The 16,286-nt window shown below is 38.3% G+C and overlaps 1 protein-coding gene across 1 annotated transcript; it reads left to right on the plus strand.

Moving 5' to 3' along the window:
• The first annotated feature begins 773 nt into the window (after positions 1-773).
• LOC139849279 (uncharacterized mitochondrial protein AtMg00810-like) lies at positions 774-1,259 on the plus strand. The gene has a single exon (XM_071838939.1). The coding sequence runs from the start codon at positions 774-776 to the stop codon at positions 1,257-1,259; it is 486 nt and encodes a 161-aa protein (XP_071695040.1).
• Positions 1,260-16,286: the final 15,027 nt, after the last annotated feature.

Here is a 16,286-nt window from a genome sequence, read left to right on the forward strand (position 1 = left end):
TCAAATTCTAATACTCCAGATGTTACTTCTCAACCCGCTCCCATTCGAACGATGACAACTCGTAGCATGTCCGGTATATTTAAACCTAAAGCTCCATATAACCTCTCTGCTACTTCTAATAACTACTCTATTTCTCCTCTACCCTCTAACCCTAAAAGTGCTCTAGCTGACCCAACTGGAATCGTGCCATGGTTGATGAATATCGGGCACTTGTTAATAATAAAACATGGGTTCTTGAACCTCGTGAATCTAATATGCAGGTTATACGCTCAATGTGGATATTTCGACATAAAATGAAATCGAACGGATCCTTTGAAAGCTACAAAGCTCGGTTAGTTGGTGATGGAAGTTCACAACAGCTTGGTATTGACTGCCATAAAATGTTTAGTCCTGTTGTCAAACCCGCAACAATCCGTACCGTGCTCAGTATTGCCGTCTCTAAATTATGGTCTATTCACCAACTTGATGTGAAAAACGCTTTTATTCACGGTCATCTTAAGGAAACCGTTTACATGTATCAAACGTATGGTTTTTGGGATCCTACACATCCTAATCATGTGTGTCTTCTAAAGCGGTCACTTTATGGATTGAAGCAAGCCCCTCGGGCTTGGTATCAACGATTTGCTGAGTTTGCTACTATTATTGGTTTTACACATAGCAAGAGTGACCATTCTTTATTTATCTATCATAAAGGTCATGAGATTGCATATCTTCTCTTGTATGTTGACGACATCGTGCTCACTACATCTACAACAGCCTTATGAAGTCACCTTATGTCTCTTTTCTCACGAGAATTTGCGATGAAAGATCTTGGTCTGTTGCACTCATTTCTTGGTATTCAAGTGACTCGCCAAGCTACTGGACTATTTTTAGATCAGAGGGCATATGCTAAAGACATAATAGAAAGGGCGGGATTGAGTTCATGTAATATGGTTCATACTCCAGTAGACACACAACGAAAATTAAATAGTCAAACTGGTGATCCTTATCACAATCCTACTGAATACCGAAGCTTGGTGGGTGCATTGCAATATCTAACTTTTACTAAGCCCGATATATCGTATGCCATTCAACAAGTATGCTTACACATGCACGCTCCTACCAACATTCATATGATCGCTGTTAAGAGAATTATTCGGTATATTCAGGGGACGTCACACTTTGGTTTATTTATTTCAAAATCTACAGCCCACAACTTGGTCTCATATACGGATGCCGATTGGGCTGGATGCCCCGACACGCAACGATCTACTTGTTAGGATATTAGGACCCAAACAACGCAAGTAATTCTACAAGATTACTTGCCGAGTAGTGATACTATCAAGATCACTCAACCCACTTAATGAACGAAAGATTAAAATGCAAGAAATGTAAGAACGACACAAGATATAACGTGGTTATATGCAATCGTTGTGATTGCTTTAGTCCACGGACCAACTAGAGATAGTTTATTTACTGAATATTTGAGAGTGGTGTGTTACAATTGCATACAATGAGTTCTATATATAGGAGAAGACAAGAACACCATGACAACTAGCTAGGAATCTTCATCATGTCAAGTAATCGTCTTGTTTACCAACTAGCCATGCTTTCCACCTTGTAATGGCATGATCACATCCCTAATTTTAGGTGAAAAGTGTTCAACTTTGCACCTAAAGTGAAAGGTAGACAAAGCATGCTCGTATACCACTTGTGCAAGTTGCCAAATTGCTGTCAGAAGGGTGATGCGCCGCATCTGAAAGTGATGCGCCGCATCACTTTGCCTTTCCACGTTTACAGATTCAAAACTCGACTGTAGGTTCAATGTTTCAGCTCCCAATGCGCAGCATCGATGGAGGATGCGCCGCATCCCTCCTCTTTGATGCGTCGTATCCCTCGAAAGCCCGGCATCTAAAACCTTCGGCATAAAACACTCCATGAATGCGCCGCATCCATGTCATGATGCGCCGCATCGATGCTCAGAACCATGCTTCTTGTTGTTTAAACGTCTCCATACTCCAACAAATCTCCCACTTGGAGACTTTGAACAAAACGCCAATTATATCAATGAATTAACCAAGAACATTAAACCACCTTCGATTACTGCTAAATACTATTTGGTACACGCATGCTCAACACATACTTCGGATGAGTAGACTTTCGATAAAAGGTCTTCAATACTACTTGTTAAACTTGTAACACCATTCAAATCTCTAGTTGGGGTCTTCTCTCATCAAGTCATGAGAAGACCAATTGAGGTAATACAAAACCTCAATTTCTCCGTCGTAACCACCTTAGTAAACATATCGGCAGGATTCTTCGTACCAAGGATTTTCTCCAAGAATAAAGTGCCATCATTTATATGTTGTCGAATAAAATGATACCTTATCTTGATGTGTTTCATTCGACTATGAAACACCGGATTCTTCCCAAGATGAACTGCACTTTGATTATCACAATACAAGACGCAATAGTCTTGTCTTTTACCTAACTCGCCTAAGAAGTTCTTCAACCACACTAGCTCTTTAGAAGCTTCCGCAATAGCCATGTATTCGGCTTCGGTGGTTGACAAAGCAACACTCTTTTGTAATGGAGATAACCAACTAATCGCCGTCTTCCCCATTGTGAAAACATAACCCGTAGTGCTTTTCCCCGAATCATAACATCCACCCAAATCAGCATCTGCATAACCTCTAAGTATGAGATTGTTCTTAGAGAAACACAATCCCATATTAGAAGTACCTTTCAAATAACGAAGCAACCATTTGACCGCTTCCCAATGCTCTTTCCCGAATTAGACATATAACGACTTACAACTCCCATTGCTTGAGCAATATCGGGTCTTGTACAAACCATGGCATACATAATACTACCCACGGTCGATGCATATGGAACCTTTTTCATATCCGTCTTGTCTCTTTCCTTTTTTGGTGATTGACTCTTCGATAACTTTAAGGTGCTTCCCAAAGGCATAGAATGAGCCTTTGAATCTTCCATGTTGAACCTCTCTAATACTTTCTCAATATATTTGGATTGAGACAAGTATAGAGTACCCTTCACACGATCACGTATAATACTCATGCCAAGTATTTGCTTAGCAGCACCAAGATCTTTCATTTCGAATTCTCAGGAAAGTAACCCTCCAACTTGTTAATTTCAGACATGTTAGAACCTGCAAGCGACATGTCATCAACATACAACAATAAGATTTTGTAAGAAGACTTGAATTTCTTCAAGTAGCAACAGTGATCCGCTTCACATCTTAAGAAACCAATCTTCTTCATAAACTCGTCAAATTTCAAGTACCATTGCCGAGGTGCTTGCTTCAATCCATACAAACTTTTCTTTAGCTTACAAACCCACTTCTCTTTACCCTTTACCTTAAAGCCCTCGGGTTGCCTCATGTAGATCTCTTCAACAAGATCACCATGTAAGAATGCAATTTTTACATCTAGTTGCTCAAGATGTAACTCTTCGGATGTAACCATAGAAAGTACCAAACGGATAGTAGTCATTTTAACTACCGGTGAAAATATCTCTTTGTAGTCAACCCCTTCCTTTTGTTGAAAGCCTTTGACTACCAAACGAGCCTTGTACCTTCTCTTGCTATCTAACTCATTCTTGATTCTATACACCCATTTGCTTTGCAATGCCCTTTTATCATGAGGTAACTTCACTAGTGACCAAGTTTTATTCTTCTCAAGTGACCACATCTCTTCTTTCATGGCAAGCTCCCGTTGTATGGATTCTTTTGTCTTCCTTGCCTCAAAGTAACTTTCGGGTTCATCAGTCTCGTTATAGAGCAAGTAGTTTGCTGATGGAGAATACCTAGGATTAGGTTTGGGCACTCTAGTCGAGCGTCTTGGTGTAGGAGTAATCAGAATGGTTGGACCGGTTTCATTTGTATCCTCCTCATCACTAGAACTCGCACTATGTTCGGAATCATCACCGCTTTCCAAACTATCTCCATCATTAGTATTTTCTGACACCTCACAGTCATTCGGCAATTCATTGTTTCCCAAACTCCCACTAGAACCTGCAAGATCATCAATAGAAACATCGTCAAAAGTAACTTGACTCGGTTTAGGACTCCCCGTTTCCGGTTTGCCATAGACCGAATCTTCATCAAAAGTAACATCTCGTGAACGAATTACTTTTCTAGCTTCGTTGTCCCAACAATGATAGCCCATTTCATTCGACCTGTAGCCAATGAAAGTACACTTTTTCGACTTAGCCTCAAGTTTGTCTCTATCCGCATCTTTGGTCTTGACATATGCATTACACCCAAAGACCTTTAGGTGACCATAACTCACCTTTTTACCTTGCCATTCTTCCTCTGAGATTCGGAAACCCAACGGTGTTGAGGGTCCCTATTTATCAAATAAGCCGCCGTATTAACCGCATCCGCCCAAAACATCTTAGGCAAACTGGCATGTAGTCTCATACTCTTAGCCCTTTCATTTAACGTACGATTCATACGTTTGGCGACCCCATTGTGTTGCGGTGTCTCCGGTACCATTTTCAACATTTTAATACCGAGCATTGCACAATGGTCTTTAAACTCAAGACTACCATATTACCCTCCATTATCCGACTTCAAGCACTTAACCTTCAAGTTAGTCTCATTTTCTACCATAGCTTTCCACTTCACGAAAGTATCAAACACGTCAGATTTAGCTTTAAGAAAGTAAACATATACCTTTCGTGTGGAGTCGTCAATGAAGGTGACATAATAGCGAGAACCTCCATGTGATTCTACATTGGTTGGACCAAACATATCCGTATGAACGAGCTCCAATTTCTCCAACTTAGGTGCATTCTCTGATTTCCCAAAAGTCACCTTCTTTTGCTTCCCATATACACATGGTTCGCAAAACCCAAGTTCTACCTTTTTCAAATCCGGAATTCTCCCACTCGAAACAAGCATCTTCATACCCTTCTCACTCATATGCCCGAGTCTTCGGTGCCATAGAGTTGATTCGGACTCAACATTAACCGTAGCAACCACCGTGTCTTCATCAAACACTTTAACCATATAAAGAGTTCCCCTTTTATGTCCACGAGCCACTACACAACTACTCTTAACCACCTTCCATTGGCGGTTTTCAAAAGTAACCGCGTTACCTTCATCATCTAATTTACCAACCGGGATAAGCTTCCTTTTTAAATTAGGAATGTACCTCACGTCCTTCAAAGTCCAATTAGAACCAAGAGTAGTCTTCAATACAACATCTCCAATGCCCTCTATATTAAGTTGTTTGTTTTCGGCCAATCTCACCTTGCCTTGATATGATCGAAAATTATTCGTCATGCTTTTGACATGAGTAGCATGAAATGAAGCTCCCGAATCTAAAATCCAAGAATCTATAGAATTTTTAACACTACACAAAAGTGCATCATCACTTTCCCCTTCGGCCAAGTTTACACATTTCGCGAAACTATTTTTGCAATTCCTTTGAAAGTGCCCCTTTTGATTACAACCCCAACAAGTAACTTCACTTATATCTTTCGATGGATTCCTCTTCTTAGACTTCTTCCTACCCTTCTTCTCACCGCGTTCAAATTTCCTACCCCGTTTGTCGGTACTTAACAAAGAACTGGAGGTTGATTCTCCCGAGTTTCTCCTACGAGTATCTTCACCAATAATCAAATCCCTTATAGCTTCAAACGCTAGCTTAGTAGTTCCCGTAGAGCTACTAACCGCGGTAACCATACCCGACCTACTTTCCGGTAATAATGAAAGCAAGATAAGTGCTTTTAGTTCATCATCAAACTTAATCTCTACCGATTCAAGCCTTGAAACAATATTATTAAATTCATTGATATGATCCGTTGCACTCGTACCTTCCTTCATCTTACAATTGATGCATGAGAAATACCTTATTTGCAGCGGTTGGTTTCTCATACATGTTAGAGAGTGCTTTCAAGCAAGCAAATGTCGTCTTCTCATTCACAACGTTATATGCAACGTTTTTAGCAAGTGAAAGACGAATAGCACCCAAAGCTTGATGATCCAAAAGTGTCCAATCGGCATCGTTCATGCTTTCAGGCTTGGTCTCTAATAAAGGTTGGTGTAGCTTCTTTTGATACAAGTAATATTCAATTTGCATCTTCCAAAAGCCAAAGTCTCTCCCATCGAATCGGTCGATTCTAAACTTTCCATCTTCCGCCATCGTTCCCTTAACGAAACCTTATGCTCTAGATACCAGTTGTTAGGATATTAGGACCCAAACAACGTAAGTAATTCTACAAGATTACTTGCTGAGTAGTGATACTATCAAGATCACTCAACCCACTTAATGAACGAAAGATTAAAATGCAAGAAATGTAGGAACGACACAAGATATAACATGGTTATATGCAATCGTTGTGATTGCTTTAGTCCACAGACCAACCAGAGATAGTTTATTTACTGAATATTTGAGAGTGGTGTGTTACAATTGCATACAATGAGTTCTATATATAGGAGAAGACAAGAACACCATGACAACTAGCTAGGAATCTTCATCATGTCAAGTAATCATCTTGTTTACCAACTAGTCATACTTTCCACCTTGTAATGGCATGATCACAGCCCTAATTTTAGGTGAAAAGTGTTCAACTTTGCACCTAAAGTGAAAGGTAGACAAAGCATGCTCGTATACCACTTGTGCAAGTTGCCAAATTGCTGACAGAAGGGTGATGCGCCGCATCACTTTGCCTTTCCACGTTTACAGATTCAAAACTCGACTGTAGGTTCAATGTTTCAACTCCCGATGTGTCGCATTGATGGAGGATGCGCCGCATCCCTCCTCTTTGATGCGCCGTATCCCTCGAAAGCCCCGCATCTAAAACCTTCGGCATAAAACACTCCATGAATGTGCCGCATCCATGTCATGATGTGCCGCATCGATGCTCAGAACCATGTTTCTTGTTGTTTAAACGTCTCCATACTCCAACACTACTTTGGGATATGCCGTCTATCTTGGTGATAATCTTATTTCTTGGTCCGCTAAACGACAACCTACGATCTCTCGCTCTAGTGCTGAAGCGGAATATCGAGAAGTTGCCAATGTCGTGGCGGAATCATGTTGGCTTCGTAACTTGTTGCTTGAGCTTAGGCGTCCTGTTGCTAAAGCTACTCTCGTGTTTTGTGACAATGTTAGTGTTGTTTACTTGTCCGCGAATCCCATCCAAAATCAACGCACTTAACATATCGAGCTCGATATACATTTTGTAAGAGACAAAGTTGCACGGGGGAAGTTCGTGTCATGCAGGTTCCTACAAGATTTCAGATTGCGGATATTTTTACTAAAGGATTACCTCGTCTTCTCTTTGAAGAGTTTCGTTCCAGTCTCTGCGTTCATCCGTGAAATGTCCCGTTCTTATAGATTAAAAACGTTCCATATTAATTGATTTCGTTGCGAGGTTTTGACCTCTATATGAGACGTTTTTCAAAGACTGCATTCATTTTAAAACAAACCATAACCTTTATTTCATCAATAAAGGTTTAAAAAGCTTTACGTAGATTATCAAATAATGATAATCTAAAATATCCTGTTTACACACGACCATTACATAATGGTTTACAATACAAATATGTTACAGCAAAATAAGTTTCTTGAATGCAGTTTTTACACAATATCATACAAGCATGGACTCCAAATCTCGTCCTTATTTAAGTATGCGATAGCGGAAGCTCTTAATAATCACCTGAGAATAAACATGCTTAAAACGTCAACAAAAATGTTGATGAGTTATAGGTTTAACCTATATATATCAAATCGTAACAATAGACCACAAGATTTCATATTTCAATACACATCCCATACATAGAGATAAAAATCATTCATATGGTGAACACCTGGTAACCGACATTAACAAGATGCATATATAAGAATATCCCCATCATTCCGGGACACCCTTCGGATATGATATAAATTTCGAAGTACTAAAGCATCCGGTACTTTGGATGGGGTTTGTTAGGCCCAATAGATCTATCTTTAGGATTCGCGTCAATTAGGGTGTCTGTTCCCTAATTCTTAGATTACCAGACTTAATAAAAAGGGGCATATTCGATTTCGATAATTCAACCATAGAATGTAGTTTCACGTACTTGTGTCTATTTTGTAAATCATTTATAAAACCTGCATGTATTCTCATCCCAAAAATATTAGATTTTAAAAGTGGGACTATAACTCACTTTCACAGATTTTTACTTCGTCGGGAAGTAAGACTTGGCCACTGGTTGATTCACGAACCTATAACAATATATACATATATATCAAAGTATGTTCAAAATATATTTACAACACTTTTAATATATTTTGATGTTTTAAGTTTATTAAGTCAGCTGTCCTCGTTAGTAACCTACAACTAGTTGTCCACAGTTAGATATACAGAAATAAATCGATAAATATTATCTTGAATCAATCCACGACCCAGTGTATACGTATCTCAGTATTGATCACAACTCAAACTATACATATTTTGGAATCAACCTCAACCCTGTATAGCTAACTCCAACATTCACATATAGAGTGTCTATGGTTGTTCTGAAATATATATATAGATGTGTCAACATGATAGGTCGAAACATTGTATACGTGTCTATGGTATCTCAAGATTACATAATATACAATACAAGTTCATTAAGTTATGGTTGGAATAGATTTGTTACCAATTTTCACGTAGCTAAAATGAGAAAAATTATCCAATCTTGTTTTACCCATAACTTCTTCTTTTTAAATCCGTTTTGAGTGAATCAAATTGCTATGGTTTCATATTGAACTCTATTTTATGAATATAAATAGAAAAAGTATAGGTTTATAGTCGAAAAAATAAGTTACAAGTCGTTTTTGTAAAGGTAGTCATTTCAGTCGAAAGAACGACGTCTAGATGACCATTTTAGAAAACATACTTCCACTTTGAGTTTAACCATAATTTTTGGATATAGTTTCATGTTCATAATAAAAATCATTTTCTCAGAATAACAACTTTTAAATCAAAGTTTATCATAGTTTTTAATTAACTAACCCAAAACAGCCCGCGGTGTTACTACGACGGCGTAAATCCGGTTTTACGGTGTTTTTCGTGTTTCCAGGTTTTAAATCATTAAGTTAGCATATCATATAGATATAGAACATGTGTTTAGTTAATTTTAAAAGTCAAGTTAGAAGGATTAACTTTTGTTTGCGAACAAGTTTAGAATTAACTAAACTATGTTCTAGTGATTACGAGTTTAAACCTTCGAATAAGATAGTTTTATATATATGAATCGAATGATGTTATGAACATCATTACTACCTCTAGTTTAGTAGGTAAACCTACTAGAAGTGACAAGAAATGATCTAGCTTCAAAGGATCTTGGATGGCTTGAAAGTTCTTGAAGTAGGATCATGACACAAAAACAAGTTCAAGTAAGATTTTTACTCGAATTAAGATAGTTTATAGTTATAGAAATTGAATCAAAGTTTGAATATGAATATTACCTTGAATAATAAAGATAACCTATTGTATATAACAAAGGTTTCTTGATCTTAGAAGATTACTTGGAATGGATTAGAAAGCTTGGAAGTAAATTAGTAAACTTGAAGGGATTTTTGAAGTGTTCTTGAAGTGTTCTTCCTATGATGATTATAGCTTGATTCTTGAAGTGATTTTTGATAAAGATGATGATTAACTACTGGAAAAATACGTTCATAATAGTGTGTGTGTGTGTGTGTGTGTTGAGAGAGAATTAGAAAGAGAATTGGAAGTGAAATGGAGTGAATGATGAGTGGTAATTGGTGAGTGGTGAGTGGGGTTAAAAGGAGTTCTAGTTAGTTGACTAGCTCATGGTAGAAGTTAAAATTGATTAGTCATACATGACATAATCAAGAGTGGAATCCCATGCTAGTTCCTATTGGTATATACCCATAGTAAGTACGTTTTGAAGCTATGTATAATACGGGTAAGAATACGACTAGAATTCTTGATGAAAGAAAAGAATGGGAAAGTAACTGTAACCATTTTCGTTAAGTATGAGTGTTTTGATATATGTCTTGAAGTCTTCCAAAAGTATTTTAATACATCTAAATACACTACATGTATATACATTTTAACTGAGTCGTTAAGTCATCGTTAGTCGTTACATGTAAGTGTTGTTTTGAAACCTTTAAGTTAACGATCTCAATTAATGTTGTTAACCCATTGTTTATTATATCTAATGAGATGTTAAATTATTATATTATCATGATATTATGATATATTAATATATCTTAATATGATATATATACATTTAAATGTCGTTACAACGATAATCGTTACATATATGTCTCGTTTCGAAATCCTTAAGTTAGTAGTCTTGTTTATATGTATATAACTCATTGTTAATACACTTATGGAGATACTTACTTATCATAATCTGATGTTAACCATATGTATATCCATATATATCATCATGTCGTTTTTACAAGTTTTAACGTTCGTGAATCGCCGGTCAACTTGGGTGGTCAATTGTCTATATGAAACATATTTCAATTAATCAAGTCTTAATAAGTTTGATTGCTTAACATGTTGGAAACATTTAATCATGTAAATATCAATCTCAATTAATATATATAAACATGGAAAAGTTCGGGTCACTACAGTACCTACCCGTTAAATAAATTTCGTCCCGAAATTTTAAGCTGTTGAAGGTGTTGACGAATCTTCTGGAAATAGATGCGGGTATTTCTTCTTCATCTGATCTTCACGCTCCCAGGTGAACTCGGGTCCTCTACGAGCATTCCATCGAACCTTAACAATTGGTATCTTGTTTTGCTTAAGTCTTTTAACCTCACGATCCATTATTTCGACGGGTTCTTCGATGAATTGAAGTTTTTCGTTGATTTGGATTTCATCTAACGGAATAGTGAGATCTTCTTTAGCAAAACATTTCTTCAAATTCGAGACATGGAAAGTGTTATGTACAGCCTCGAGTTGTTGAGGTAACTCAAGTCGGTAAGCTGTTGGTCCGACACGATCAATAATCTTGAATGGTCCAATATACCTTGGATTTAATTTCCCTCGTTTACCAAATCGAACAACGCCTTTCCAAGGTGCAACTTTAAGCATGATCATCTTTCCAATTTCAAATTCTATATCTTTTCTTTTAATGTCAGCGTAGCTCTTTTGTCGACTTTGGGTGGTTTTCAACCGTTGTTGAATTTGGATGATCTTCTCGGTAGTTTCTTGTATAATCTCCGGACCCGTAATCTGTCTATCCCCCACTTCACTCCAACAAATCGGAGACCTGCACTTTCTACCATAAAGTGCTTCAAACGGTGCCATCTCAATGCTTGAATGGTAGCTGTTGTTGTAGGAAAATTCTGCTAATGGTAGATGTCGATCCCAACTGTTTCCGAAATCAATAACACATGCTCGTAGCATGTCTTCAAGCGTTTGTATCGTCCTTTCGCTCTGCCCATCTGTTTGTGGATGATAGGCAGTACTCATGTCTAGACGAGTTCCTAATGCTTGCTGTAAAGTCTGCCAGAATCTTGAAATAAATCTGCCGTCCCTATCAGAGATAATAGAGATTGGTATTCCATGTCTGGAGACGACTTCCTTCAGATACAGTCGTGCTAACTTCTCCATCTTGTCGTCTTCTCTTATTGGCAGGAAGTGTGCTGATTTGGTGAGACGATCAACTATTACCCAAATAGTATCAAAACCACTTGCAGTCCTTGGCAATTTAGTGATGAAATCCATGGTAATGTTTTCCCATTTCCATTCTGGGATTTCGGGTTGTTGAAGTAGACCTGATGGTTTCTGATGCTCAGCTTTGACCTTAGAACACGTCAAACATTCTCCTACGTATTTAGCAACATCAGCTTTCATACCCGGCCACCAAAAATGTTTCTTGAGATCCTTGTACATCTTCCCCGTTCCAGGATGTATTGAGTATCTGGTTTTATGAGCTTCTCTAAGTACCATTTCTCTCATATCTCCAAATTTTGGTACCCAAATCCTTTCAGCCCTATACCGGGTTCCGTCTTCCCGAATATTAAGATGCTGTTCTGATCCTTTGGGTATTTCATCCTTTAAATTTCCTTCTTTTAAAACTCCTTGTTGCGCCTCCTTTATTTGAGTAGTAAGGTTATTATGAATCATTATATTCATAGATTTTACTCGAATGGGTTCTCTGTCCTTCCTGCTCAAGGCATCGGCTACCACATTTGCCTTCCCCGGGTGGTAACGAATCTCAAAGTCGTAATCATTCAACAATTCAATCCACCTACGCTGCCTCATATTCAGTTGTTTCTGATTAAATATGTGTTGAAGACTTTTGTGGTCGGTATATATAATACTTTTGACCCCATATAAGTAGTGCCTCCAAGTCTTTAATGCAAAAACAACCGCGCCTAATTCCAAATCATGCGTCGTATAATTTTGCTCGTGAATCTTCAATTGTCTTGACGCATAAGCAATCACCTTCGTTCATTGCATTAATACACAACCGAGACCTTGCTTTGATGCGTCACAATAAATCACAAAATCATCATTCCCTTCAGGCAATGACAATATAGGTGCCGTAGTTAGCTTTTTCTTCAATAACTGAAACGCTTTCTCTTGTTCATCCTTCCTTTCAAATTTCTTCCCTTTATGCGTTAATGCAGTCAAGGGTTTTGCTATTCTGGAAAAGTCTTGGATGAACCTTCTGTAGTAACCAGCTAGTCCTAAAAACTGGCGTATGTGTTTCGGAGTTTTCGGGGTTTCCCACTTTTCAACAGTTTCTATCTTTGCCGGATCCACCTTAATACCTTCTTTGTTCACTATGTGACCGAGGAATTGAACTTCTTCCAACCAAAATGCACACTTTGAAAACTTAGCGTACAATTCTTCCTTCCTCAATACTTCTAACACCTTTCTCAAATGTTCACCGTGTTCTTGGTCATTCTTTGAGTAAATAAGTATGTCATCAATGAAAACAATGACAAACTTGTCAAGGTATGGTCCACACACTCGGTTCATAAGGTCCATGAACACAGCTGGTGCATTAGTTAAACCAAACGGCATGACCATAAACTCGTAATGACCGTAACGTGTTCTGAATGCAGTCTTTGGAATATCATCTTCTTTCACCCGCATTTGATGATACCCGGAACGTAAGTCAATCTTTGAATAAACAGACGAGCCTTGTAGTTGATCAAATAAGTCGTCGATTCTCGGTAGTGGGTAGCGGTTCTTGATGGTAAGTTTGTTCAACTCTCAGTAGTCGATACACAACCTGAATGTACCATCTTTCTTCTTGACAAACAAAACAGGAGCTCCCCACGGTGATGTACTTGGTCGAATGAAACCACGCTCTAAAAGTTCTTGTAATTGGCTTTGCAGTTCTTTCATCTCGCTGGGTGCGAGTCTGTAAGGAGCACGAGCTATTGGTGCAGCTCCTGGTACAAGATCTATTTGAAATTCAACGGATCGATGTGGGGGTAATCCCGGTAATTCTTTCGGAAATACATCGGGAAATTCTTTTGCAATGGGAACATCATTGATGCTCTTTTCTTCAGTTTGTACTTTCTCGACGTGTGCTAGAACAGCATAGCAACCTTTTCTTATTAGTTTTTGTGCCTTCAAATTACTAATAAGATGTAGCTTCGTGTTGCCTTTTTCTCCGTACACCATTATGGGTTTTCCTTTTTCTCGTATAATGCGAATTGCATTTTTGTAACAAACGATCTCTGCTTTCACTTCTTTCAACCAGTCCATACCGATTATCACATCAAAACTCCCTAACTCTACAGGTATCAAATCAATCTTAAATGTTTCGCTAACCAGTTTAATTTCTCGATTCCGACATATATTATCTGCTGAAATTAATTTACCATTTGCTAATTCGAGTAAAAATTTACTATCCAAAGGCGTCAATGGACAACTTAATTTAGCACAAAAATCTCTACTCATATAGCTTCTATCCGCACCCGAATCAAATAAAACGTAAGCAGATTTATTGTCAATAAGAAACGTACCCGTAACAAGCTCCGGGTCTTCTTGTGCCTCTGCCGCATTAATATTGAAAACTCTTCTGCGGCCTTGTCCATTCGTGTTCTCCTGGTTCGGGCAATTTCTAATAATGTGGCCCGGTTTTCCACATTTATAACAAACTACATTGGCATAACTTGCTCCGACACTACTTGCTCCGCCATTACTCGTTCCGACACCATTTGTTCCTTTCGTTCTATTAACCCCTGGTCCGTAGACCTCACACTTCGTCGCGCTATGACCATTTTTTTTACACTTGTTGCAAAATTTGGTGCAGAACCCCGAGTGATTCTTTTCACACCTTTGGCATAGCTGCTTCTGATTGTTGTTGTTGTTGCGGTTATTATTGTTGTTGGGATGATTGTTGTAGTTGCTGTTGTTGTTGTTGTTGTTGTTGTTGTTGGGCCGTTTGTTGTAGTTGCGATTGATGTTGCGATTGTTGGGATAATTGTTGCGATTATTGTTGTAATTGCTGTTGTTGTTGTATTGGTGATTCTTATCACCGTTTTCCTCCCACTTTCTTTTGACTTGCTTTACATTGGCCTCTTCAGCAGTCTGTTCTTTAATTCTTTCTTCAATCTGGTTCACTAGTTTGTGAGCCATTCTACATGCCTGTTGTATGGAGGCGGGCTCGTGTGAACTTATATCTTCTTGGATTCTTTCCGGTAATCCTTTCACAAACGCGTCGATCTTCTCTTCCTCATCTTCGAATGCTCCCGGACACAATAGGCACAATTCTGTGGATCGTCTTTCGTACGTGGTAATATCAAATCCTTGGGTTCGTAACCCTCTAAGTTCTGTCTTGAGCTTATTGACCTCGGTTCTGGGACGGTACTTCTCGTTCATCAAGTGCTTGAATGCTGACCACGGTAGTGCGTACGCATCGTCTTGTCCCACTTGCTCTAGATAGGTATTCCACCATGTTAACGTAGAACCTGTGAAGGTATGCGTAGCGTACTTCACTTTGTCCTCTTCAGTACACTTACTTATGGCAAACACCGATTCGACCTTCTCGGTCCACCGTTTCAATCCGATCGGTCCTTCGGTTCCATCAAATTCCAAAGGTTTGCAGGCAGTGAATTCTTTGTAGGTGCATCCTACACGATTTCCTGTACTGCTAGATCCAAGGTTATTGTTGGTATGTAGCGCAGCCTGTACTGCGGCTATGTTTGAAGCTAGAAAAGTACGGAATTCCTCTTCATTCATATTCACGGTGTGTCGAGTAGTCGGTGCCATTTCCTTCAAAATAGTCAAATGGAACAAGTTAATCATACAGAATATTAAGAGTAGTTAATAGTATTTCGTAGCATAATATGAACTCATTTATAAAAGCTTTTTCTTCATATTAGCGTTTTATAAGTTTAAATTCGGGTAGTACCTACCCGTTAAGTTCATACTTAGTAGCTAATATACAATTCAACTACTACAATTCTATATGAAAAACTGATTATAATAATATTTCGCGTTCAAACTTTTATACAATATTTTACAAACTTACAATACCGCTTATTTTACATAAAGCATGAAATATAGCACACAATAACTTTGATACAAGATAGTTGTGAAGATAATTCTAGCTAGTACACAAGTCGTTCAGCAAAGGCAATAAAGACACGTAATTCATACGTCCAGAAACAAGTCATGCATTCTAGTTTTACTAGGACTACTTCCCATCCTTGGTCTTGTGGAACATAACCGTTATGGCCGTTGATAAGACAGCGTGTTGTAACGTCGTCAAAGGGACGAGGGTTACGTAATGTCCAACAGTCTTGTAATAACCTAAAAACCTCATTTCTTACCCCAATTACCGACTCCGTCACTTGTGGGAACGTTTTGTTTAATAGTTGTAGGCCGATGTTCTTGTTCTCACTTTGGTGAGAAGCGAACATTACTAATCCGTAAGCATAACATGCTTCTTTATGTTGCATGTTAGCCGCTTTTTCTAAATCACGAAGTCCAATATTCGGATATATTGAGTCAAAATAATTTCTTAACCCATTGCGTAAAATAGCATTTGGGTTCCCCGCAATATATGCGTCAAAGTAAACACATCGTAACTTATGGATTTCCCAATGTGATATCCCCCATCTTTCGAACGAAAGCCTTTTATAAACCAAGGCATTCTTGGAACGTTCTTCGAATGTCTTACAAACTGATCTCGCCTTAAATAGTTGTGCCGAAGAATTCTGACCGACTTTAGACAAGATTTCATCAATCATGTCTCCGGGTAGGTCTCTTAAAATATTGGGTTGTCTATCCATTTTGTGTTTTTATACTGTAAAATAGACAAGAGTTAGATTCATAAAAAAAAATACTTATTA

This window comes from Rutidosis leptorrhynchoides, chromosome 1 (genome assembly GCF_046630445.1).
Source record: "Rutidosis leptorrhynchoides isolate AG116_Rl617_1_P2 chromosome 1, CSIRO_AGI_Rlap_v1, whole genome shotgun sequence".
Taxonomy (NCBI): Eukaryota; Viridiplantae; Streptophyta; class Magnoliopsida; order Asterales; family Asteraceae; genus Rutidosis; species Rutidosis leptorrhynchoides.